The 9,990-nt window shown below is 46.8% G+C and overlaps 4 protein-coding genes across 4 annotated transcripts; all 4 read right to left on the bottom strand.

Annotated features, from left to right (window-relative positions):
- Positions 1 to 705: 705 nt before the first annotated feature.
- Positions 706 to 1,896, bottom strand: DEU56DRAFT_915619 (uncharacterized protein; the record flags this gene model as incomplete). Its single annotated transcript, XM_041357764.1, has 4 exons — positions 706 to 923; positions 1,137 to 1,338; positions 1,577 to 1,606; positions 1,654 to 1,896. The coding sequence occupies 4 exons, from the start codon at positions 1,894 to 1,896 to the stop codon at positions 706 to 708; spliced, it is 693 nt and encodes a 230-aa protein (XP_041205507.1).
- A 695-nt stretch (positions 1,897 to 2,591) lies between these two features.
- Positions 2,592 to 4,387, bottom strand: DEU56DRAFT_915618 (uncharacterized protein; the record flags this gene model as incomplete). The annotated part of the gene is made up of 6 exons (XM_041357763.1): positions 2,592 to 2,927; positions 2,971 to 3,363; positions 3,418 to 3,443; positions 3,498 to 3,687; positions 3,745 to 3,962; positions 4,027 to 4,387. 6 exons carry the CDS (start codon positions 4,385 to 4,387, stop codon positions 2,592 to 2,594), a joined length of 1,524 nt encoding a protein of 507 aa, XP_041205506.1.
- A 105-nt stretch (positions 4,388 to 4,492) lies between these two features.
- DEU56DRAFT_915617 (uncharacterized protein) lies at positions 4,493 to 5,731 on the bottom strand (the record flags this gene model as incomplete). Its single annotated transcript, XM_041357762.1, has 5 exons — positions 4,493 to 4,893; positions 4,933 to 4,995; positions 5,045 to 5,286; positions 5,338 to 5,583; positions 5,643 to 5,731. 5 exons carry the CDS (start codon positions 5,729 to 5,731, stop codon positions 4,493 to 4,495), a joined length of 1,041 nt encoding a protein of 346 aa, XP_041205505.1.
- Positions 5,732 to 6,005: 274 nt separating this feature from the next.
- Positions 6,006 to 9,304, bottom strand: DEU56DRAFT_872749 (uncharacterized protein; the record flags this gene model as incomplete). The annotated part of the gene is made up of 9 exons (XM_041355807.1): positions 6,006 to 6,391; positions 6,437 to 6,605; positions 6,704 to 6,894; positions 6,919 to 7,052; positions 7,105 to 7,119; positions 7,141 to 7,856; positions 8,636 to 8,742; positions 8,797 to 8,980; positions 9,041 to 9,304. 9 exons carry the CDS (start codon positions 9,302 to 9,304, stop codon positions 6,006 to 6,008), a joined length of 2,166 nt encoding a protein of 721 aa, XP_041205504.1.
- Between the last annotated feature and the right edge of the window lie 686 nt (positions 9,305 to 9,990).

Here is a 9,990-nt window from a genome sequence, read left to right as displayed (position 1 = left end):
ATCTGGGCCCACCCGTCTATGTGATAACAAGCACCCCTCACATACCCGGCTATTTGATACACATCTACCTTGGTACACCCATCTACATAATATCCAACCACCTCGGCCCATCCGTCTATAGAATATTCATGTCCATCGGCCCACTCATCTACTCTACATATTCCCCACATGGGCCCACCTGTCTCCATCGGGAATAATAACACTCCCGGCCCATCCGTCATAGTCGAGAATATTTCTACCTTCGGCCCATGGTCCACTGGCCCGTATCATACGGGATATTATGCACGTCGGTTCACTCGTATAATACGGAAATATGTTACTGCAATATGTGAGCATTATGCCTGGTGCATAATATCATCCGCATTCACAACCCCAACAACATGTTAGATTGTCAAGTCAACCTTGATATCTATGGGCCCACATACAACCCCGGCACACTCGCTGAAGGCACTCCCTCCAATGAGGCACGCACACGTGCACATGAACATTGTGATCAGATAGCTCATCAAATGTGGGAGGACTACAATAGTGTAAGAGAGGAAAGAGGGCAGTCACTTGTGGCAGACAATCTTCTGTAGTACTTACTGTCACCATCAAGTTTCTGTGGTTGTTGTCTTTACCGTCGAATTTTCTTACTTTTACTTAGTATCAATATGCGCGCCTAGGAATGATATCATTTGTATGAAACACAACAAGTATGAATGACTAATTAAAATAATCAGATAAGAACAGCCTGCAGATACTATCTTTCTCAATGGCAAGGTATGAATCAATGATTGCGACATCCTTCTGGAAATGTTTGATCACCGCCACCACTTGGTGATCCTCCAGACCCTCCTCCTTCTCCAGCTGAATGATTGCCTTCTGCCGGCGCAGTGGAATGGGATTGATAGCATGGGGTGTACGCTCTTGAAAGACAATGGCTGCACAGTCAAATGAGGTGCTAAGATCTCAAATCTCCAACCCTATCTGCTGAAACACTTGAGGCATGCTGGGACGTGCAGACTTGAGTGACTTTCCCGACGCCGACACAGCAACCTTCAACTTCAAAGAGTTGGGAGGACAAGAAGACATCCTCATTAAATCATCACCGTCGGCTTTGCGCTTACTGGCACCCACAGACATGCTCGACATACCCAGTGTAGAGGGAGCGAAGGGGGATTGGAGCGCTGTGTCGAATAGGGAGGGCGGCGGTGGCATGAGGACGTCTATCACAGTCTCATCATTGGAGGTGTTCTCCAACTCATCCAGCGCCACTTCATTGTCGTGCATCTCCACCTCATCAAAACTCATGCCTGCAACAGCTGCACTGGTACTAGCCAGCGAGATGATGGAGGCCTGGAGGGGGGTGGTAGGTGTTTGTTCCCTTTGCCTTTGAAGGAAGGATGTTCTTCAGTTTCTCGTATGGCAGCCAGCCCTTGGTCTTGTAGGACTTAGCGGCGGGAGTAGCCTATAAACTATTGTGGGTAGTTGTACCATCGCAAAAATTTTACTTACTTTGATGATATCAGCCCAGACAGTCTCTGATTCGGGTGCGATGTCGGCACTGCCATGCGACACCCGAGTGGTTCGCTACTCTGTCAACAATAACAAATGTGGCACAGAGCTAGAGGTGCATCAGTATCATATTCAGATGGAACATAGCAGACTTACATGATTCCACTTCGACAAACATGCATCCCCTGTCTTCACTGCACCTTGGGATGTGGACCCAGCTAGGTGCGCGGCAACGTCGTTCCAGAATGTCTTGTCGAAGTTCATGCCATCGCCGGCTCTGGCTTTGTTGACCTCGACAAAGTCTATGAGTGCGGTTTCATCATCTGGCGTCCAAAAGCATCTGTCTTTGGGCTTGGGCTCCTGACTTCCTGTGGCTTGCTTTTTCTTCTGGGGTGCCATGGTATATTTAAGGCAGGGATGAGAGGAATATACACTACAAGTAGATCAAGTAATGGCTGGCATCAGATCCAATGATTTACAAAGCCCAAAGTGAGTTGGAAATACGAAGCTCAAATTTGCCAAAATTCAGTGTCCAAACAGACTCTTAGTAATTAGTAATTAGTAATTAGTAAATTAGTAACACTCTAAATTTGTGGAAGATAACATGAAGTGGTCACCTCAACATCACATGATCCGGACCTTATTAGCTTGTCATTCCCAGTATGGTATGACAAGCTAATAAAGTCGGAAGGCCCTGTAGCCCTATACTGCCAGTAATTACCCCAATAAATACTTTTATTTTACCTTCGGAAAAACAAGGACTTAGTCAACCGTGAGACCAGTCCTTTGCTGCCGAGTATGACAAACAAGACATACCCAAAATTGCAACAACGTCACGCAACCGCTGTTCGTCATTGCCGGCAACATCTGAAACCTTCGTGCTCATCGTCATCCACGACAAGCTCAATAACTCGCTTGTTTCTCAGCCGTTTCTTTCACTTTTTCTTGTCACTATGTTTATCACACTTGTATATCATCAATGTAGGGCACCACACATGAAAATATATCAATTTTATATAGTAATCAACATAACATGGAAAAACGGCTAAGTATCAGGCAGTGAGGGCAAAATATGATGGTCCTTGGCACAAAAATCACTCTGCAGATGCGGGAGGAACCTCAGACTCTTGTGGAGCGTCAGCAGGAACCTTTTTCCATGATCCACCTGCCTTCCCTTTGTCAGATCTCTCTTTCTGAGCCTTTTTCTGCACAGGGACACCATCACCATTGCTTGAGAACACAGTGTTCAGGACCTCTGCAGATGGGGCCTTGCATTTGTGTCCACGAGGTTGAGAGGAACCAGAAGGACAAGGGTTAGCATCAGGACGAGGGTTAGCATCCGGCTGTGGTTGAGTCTGCGGATCAGTGTTGTTGGGGTGCGCAGTGTCTGTAGTGACTGGTGACGACTCGAGAGGGTGCTTGGGTGAGCTCTGCATATCAGAAATTGTATTTTAAATGAGTATTTAAACTTACCTCACTTGGTTGAGTGCCCCCCACGGCAGCTTCATTCTGAGTGCCTTCCATGGCAGCTTCGTTCTGAGTGCCCTCCACGGTAGTGTCGTTCTGTAGTGCCAATGCTGCCTGGAACCGATCCTCCTTCCAGAGTTCAAATTCAGTGTCAGTGAGGTGGTGGAATCGAGTAGCATCAGATTCCCAAGCACGGTAAAGGACTGACAGCTCATTGCGTGAGCTAATATCACCGGGGGCACAGAATTTTGCCAGCGGCCAATTCTCAATAATGATGCGGTACTGAGCCGTGATGTTAGTGTCGAAGTTTTGATAGTACATTCGTGAAACCTTCTGCAGTGCAGCAACGGTCTCTAAGTAGAAAATTAGTCCACCACATACAGGCAACATAATGATAAACTAACGAAGTTTTTACAAGACTAACTCGCTTATCTGCCTCTTTAACTGTATGACCTCCTCGATGTGCGTTCTGGCTAGACCTAGAACACTAATATTAGTCTTGAATAAAGCTTGTAGAATAAGATTACGCTGACCTTTCACACCCACAACACAAAAACCCTCCAGTCTAAAGGCAATGTCATGGACCGAAGATTTCAAACATGCAGTGAAGAAGTCACGAGCACGTTTGGTATGAAATACATGTGGTTGGTTAAAGTGGTCAACATCCGAGCGCACAGCAAGCACAATTATCTCCATGCCTGTCCGTGCATTTAAAGCAGCAAGCTAAAATTTTAAAGAATGAGTCAGATGTGCAGTCAGTACAAGATTTGATGTTCATACCTCGCGATCAATGGAAGCTAATGTTCGTTTAACATCTTGAAACAAGCTTACTGTGATATTTCGCTGAAATAGCTCCTTCATTTCTCGATGATTGTTAAGGTCTCCAACAGTATCCTCCGTTATGGCTTCACGTTCATCCTTTGACATGTCCTTCCAGTGTTCCGACAAGTCCTTCATCATTGCAGGGGCCTTCTGATGCTCAGTACCAGGTGGAAGCGCTAAGGTCAATCATAGGTCAGATGACTTGACTTCCCATACATAGCAAACTGCAGGCCGACTTACCGTCATTAGCACGCTTCACCTCTTGTCGGACAAATACATTCCAGCGAGTTGCTGGACATTTGTTGACCGTTTTGCGTGACTGTTGCATAATTGTTTCGTAGTAGTCAACCGAGTGATGGCCAAACTTTTCACGCAATTGTATGGCTTGTTCCCATATGATGTCTCGTGCTGCAGCAAGTGCAGCTGAATACTCAGTACGAAATTCCTTGCGCTGCTTTCTGGCAGCTGATTTTTCAGCTGCACTATGTTTAACACGAGGACGGGAACTACGACGCCAAGGTTTCCGGACCCTTTGTGTTGACAACTTTCGCATTTCTTTAGCATAGCACTTAAGGTCAGAAGGAGAGAGAGTATTGGCCATAGTAAACGCAGGTAGCAGTATGCATGAAGTAACAGAATGAGTAGTGAAAAACAAACAGCCAACAGTCAAAATAATTGCGCTAAGGGCCCACGTGATTGCTCTCCATTATGTTTCAAGAGGTCCATCATTATAGTCTGCGTCCATAGAAATCAGATTCCACAAGAACATTGCCTCCGTAATGGGCATGCATTGAAGAGAGAGTGCACGAGAAAAATGTTCATGTGAATCACTGGTATGAACAGCATGCTGACCATGAAGCAGAGCACGCATGGTGTAGCCGTGTGCTTGGAGATAAATGTCTGCAAGGAATCCAAATGATGGAAGGGGGTTAGAGTCCAGGGGTAGCGGGTGAGGGATAGCACGCTGAATGCCAGAAATCTCGCGGATGTAGCTATAGATGGGAGACTGATTGCTAGATTGTGTTTGCGAATGATCTGGTAGCCACCAGGTAGTTGGTTGCGGATGATCTGGTAGCTGCCAGGTAGTTGGTGTTGGTTGCAGGTGTTCTGATGTTGCTCAATATCCCCGATGGTGTCCAGGTGAACCGGTGGCTGGAGAGATCGACAGAGAAGACAGAGAAGAACTTAAGGATGGGGAATCTATCATCACTAAGAAGTGTCAATCAATGAGAACTACGACCAGCTCAAAATCACTAACGTGGAGGTGCAGAATCGCCTAGGGATGTTTTCACACGCTCTCGTCGGGTCTTCTTGATTGGCGTGGTTGGCAACACTTGAGAGGATGAGGGCTGCGGTGCGAGTTCCATAGTGACAGCGGTGTTGTTCTGCCTAACCGCCCTACCACCCTTCGTAATGAACCATTCCATAGCTTCTGTGAATGTTGTAAGTTTCTTGAAGAGCGGTGATTGGTACCCTGTGACATTGACTTTGCAGTCGCGCCTTGAAATAACTCAAGTGAGATCAAAGCTGAAAGAACTCTGAACCACTCACCAGCTCAGATAGATACCGCACTGATACCCAATAACAACTACATAGAACCCAGCTACGTTCGGGCGAAGTACTACGATCGCAGTGTTCGATGTGCGAAAGACTTGTCCTGCTTCCATGGGAGACATATCATTAGAGATCTCAGCCATTAGGGACTGAAGAGCGTAAATTTCCTGAGCGATTTCAAGTGTTGGGCACTGAATTGGGACCACGAACGATGGACTTTCAAGGCCTTGAGTGATGAATGGGCTGATAAGAAGGTGAGCTATTTACAGCGCCCAATGCCCATAGTACATGTAACCACATACCGTTCTCTATAAATACCTGATCGCTGACCACCGATAATCGCCCAGTGAACATCAGATTGCCCACGGGGAGTCGACGTTGCTAGTGCCATGTACTGTTGAGGGTAAAAGGTTGAAAAGTAGTCGTGGAAAGTGGAATCTGAAGGTTACGGTAATCTGATACATGGTCAAACAGTCGACTAAACACCTCTCAAACAGTCGACTAAACACCTCTCAAACAGTCGACTAAACACCTCTCAAACAGTCGACTAAACACCTCTCATCTGATATCTACATCAGTCACCCGCAGCGCTGATCTTTGAGCAAGCATAATTCAAAGCATAACTCAATGACATTGAAACTTCAGGAACTACAAGACTACATGCACTACAAGTCTGTCATATACTCGACGAGGGTTGCAAGATCTCTGTTGACCGTGTCATCCTCTAAATCCACTTCTGCTTCTTCGTGTGTAAGTTCCTCTGCAGCCAACAGATATTCTGTACTAGTAAATGAAGAGTCCATAGTCTCAGCGCGGTGTTTGCTGACGCCAGGTCCACGAATGCCAGTGAAACCTTCAATGTCATAAATTTGATTGATGCGGGCAAGCAAGTGAGCATTGACAAGCTCGCAACGAGTGCAGTATTCTTTCACAACAACATAGATTGGGTTTTCTGAAGCCTTCAACTCCTGTAAAATGCCTGCAAGGAAGCGTGATTCATCAACAATGGCTGTATGCAGCCGCCGCAGCTCAACATTACAACGAACAAGTTCTTCGTGTGCATGTTGGATGCGCAGCGACTGTCAGATAGTCTCACGTATAGCAGGCTTGGTCCACGGATGTTCACGAATGTCCTGGCAAGTCTCGCGGAGGAGGGAAAATTCATCAAGAAAGTTGTAGTGGGTGACCTTAGACCACTCTATTGGTGCACGGCCAGGGATATCGCGTGCAGCCTCGTTGTACTTTTCAACTGCCTTCCGAATAGTCTTGCAGCGGGTTTGAAGTGATCTTGTAATGTGAGTTCGCATATGATAGGCTGTGAAGGGGATCAGTAATATATCTGATGGCGAGAAATAGTACTTACCAGTCTGGGATTCAACCGCTGTAACTCAAATAGCCGCTGAACCATGAGACATTGTAGGTTGTCCAGCACTCGCTGATACTTATGGGTAGCCATGTACTTTACGGTCTCTTGATATTCTGGAAATGACGGCTGCCACCAATGTGAGATGGCCATTTTGACCTCCATGGCAGCGACTTCTTGAAGGATCAAGTCTCACTTCTCCATCAAGTGCCGACGTTGTGTTTCAGCTTTCCGTGTTTGTGACAAGTTGGATGAGTAGAAATTGGTGACGCCATCAGGAGGAATAACAAAATGATAGTCAGATGGTGTCATCGCAAGGAAGCGCGAGGAAGCTTCTGAAGTCTGGGACCTGACGCACATCAGATTTACGAAACTTTAACTTTAGAAAAAGGTACCCTTACTCAATATCTCGGAGTCTTTGCAACAGTTCCACATACGCCATCGCATGTACGTCCCACTCAGGCTCATCACCAAGGGTTCGGAAATACTCAATCTCCTCCTCTCGCCACTTCTCAAGGTCACCCTCCTGTATATCAAGCGCTACCTTGGCCTCCTCAAGTGCAACCGATTCAGTAGATATGATGTTGAGTGCTTGTCGATAGTTGTTGAGAATCATGGTGCCAAGGTTCTGATACTTCTCGTCATCCCATTGGCGGAAGAACATGTCGAGAAAAAGGTGGTGGTGATAAGAACTCGCGTAACACGTCACAGGAGCAACATGATTTGCAGTGCTGAAAAGACGTTCGGCACATTGAAAATCCTCGATCCCAGCACCCTTGATGCCAAGAGGATGATGCTTGGTTTGACACATGTAGTTGTGAGCATAGCCGTGGAAGGTGTCAACACATAGTCGCAACCCCTTCTTGTTAAACTGCTGTGCGAGGGTGCTAGACTGAATGGTGGCATTAAAGCTGCAACTGATGTCATATGCACCGAGAGAATGTGCGCCAAACAACTCGATGACCTTCGAGATTATCGCAAGCGGGTACTTGGCTAGCTCACCACTTCGTACCATGTCGGTGTACCACAAAAGAAATCTGTGACGACATACAGTGACAAATATCCCAGTCTCCTCAAAGATGCCCCACATGCGCTTCTTCTCGTCACCTGCTGCTGCCTTCCAGTGCTTGCTGCAGTCAGCGGCGATCGGATTCTGTTACAGTAACATGGCACCCCTATCTTTTTCTGACCCTTTCACCTCTTCACCTCATCACAACATCACACTTTCACCTCTTCACGATTCACCATGATGCTTGACGCACTTCCTGATCCCCGCTGACCCTGACCTTCTGTGACAGAAGCTAGACGCTTCCCTTGGACCCTTGATCTGTGGCCTCATGGCCTGTACTTCCTTTTCCCTTGATGTTCCCATTGATCCCCATCCCTGACCTCATGGACTCTTGCCTGGTCCTGCCTACCCGATATACCTTTCCTGACTCTTGTACGATTACCAGACCTGCCCTGAACACTGTAGTCATTCCCTATATATAGTTGATCTATTTGTACTATTATTCCTTAACTTGATTCTACTGGGTTTTATCTTGACTTGTATATTCTCTTGAGTTAACTCTCTTGAGTCTGATCACGAACCCGCTATACTCTTGGATCGCTATCCTTGAGTCGATACCTCTTTTCTCTTAGACTGTTTGTCTTTGAGTCAATACCGATCCCTCGTCTAGACTTAACCGTCGAACACGAAACCCTTCTTCGGCCGCTGCCTTAGAAGCTTACCTCCCCTTCCGTTCTGTCACAACCTGACAGCTTAGGCCACCAGGTATATTGATGTTCAAACGATACACGACATGATAGCTTAGGACCGTCGTCCTTCGCTTACCCATCCCAGTCCGACTACGACCATTGTCATAATAGATTCTCTGGTTCTGGTTGGTTCTCGGTTGTGTCCCCATCATCGATGTCAGCATCTGCAGTTACGACAGCATCTTGAGGAGGTATGTCGTGTGCAAATGTGTCAATGAAATCACGTGGAAGGAGATAGTCGGACTCAACAAAACGCCGCGTGTCAGCAATCTGACGAGATCCTACTGATGCCATGTGCTTGGCGGAATTTCCCCCGTCAAGTATGTAGAATCAACCAAAATCAAGGAGAGGCTCATCAGCCACTTCATAAGTGCAGGGGGGACAGGTATTCAAGACACACCAGTTAGGTGTGTCACGCCCCAGGGCTGCTAACATGCGCTTCTCAACCTTCCTGAGGAGGGAAAGATACACATCAAAGGCATCCGAGAAAATGGTGCGGTATCTTCGGCGGTAGGGCAACTAGTGAAGTACTTTAGTTAGTAAACAGTACAATGAGTGGATAATAGATTAATAACTCACACTATAGGAGTCGCACAGTACCTTAGCAAATGCTTCAATACTGAATGAAGGCTTTCGGTTGTGAATGAGGCGGTAGTGTTCAAGGGTGTGTAATGAGATTGCAATTGTTGGTGTGATAGGTGTGGGAGAAAGGTAGCCAGCACGTAAGAGAGAATCCACGACAGACATACTATCTGCACTGTGAGGGATAGTAACTTCATGACTGAGCGTGAAAATGTTGATCGTCGGAATGGTGAAGGAATGATCAGTATCTGCGACAGACATGGGTGAGGCAGAGACAACATCTTCGCAACTAGAAGATGATGCCTTCCATTGGAGGTAGGTGTCCGTGAGTCCAGCAAGGAGGGGTGACCAGTTTGCATGTAGGCTATCCAAGCGATTGCACCAGGTCCGTTTGTCTTGATATTGGCGCTGAGCCCACCTGCACAATGTTGGTGTTTAATAATAATCAATTAAAAGTAGGAACTCACGGAGAACTGACGTAGTCGCGGACAGTGTTCACAAATACCTCATCCTCTGACCTGTCTGGCTGCCCACCATCAAGTACAACTTCTCCTCCACCTTCACAATCGACCCATGTGCCGTCTCCGGTGTCAGTCTGCATCGAGTCTTGTTGGGAATGCATGTCATTGAGACTAGATACTGAATCAGTGGCAAGGCCTGCTTGAAGAGTTGAGAGATGTTGTGTAAAATAGAAAGAAAAACGCACCTGTGATATCCTGAAGGTATCATTGTTGTGCGTGTTCCCGTTCTCGATGGACACCATTGTGGGTGAGAGTGCGTTGCTCATAGCCCCTTCGAGAGGCTTGCACAACATGGAGAGTGTGTGATACGCCACCTTTCTGGCGTCTCGCTGCAGTCATTGTTGGAAGAGAGAGGAAAACGAACCAAGGTGTGGTAGCCTCATGGTGGGGGGAGGCATTGAAATACCACGGCAGACACGTGTCAGT

Source organism: Suillus clintonianus (genome assembly GCF_016758775.1).
Source record: "Suillus clintonianus strain FC179 chromosome Unknown DEU56scaffold_70, whole genome shotgun sequence".
Taxonomy (NCBI): domain Eukaryota; kingdom Fungi; phylum Basidiomycota; class Agaricomycetes; order Boletales; family Suillaceae; genus Suillus; species Suillus clintonianus.
The sequence above is the reverse complement of the archived record's forward strand: the minus strand, read 5'-3'. Positions and strand labels throughout refer to the sequence as shown.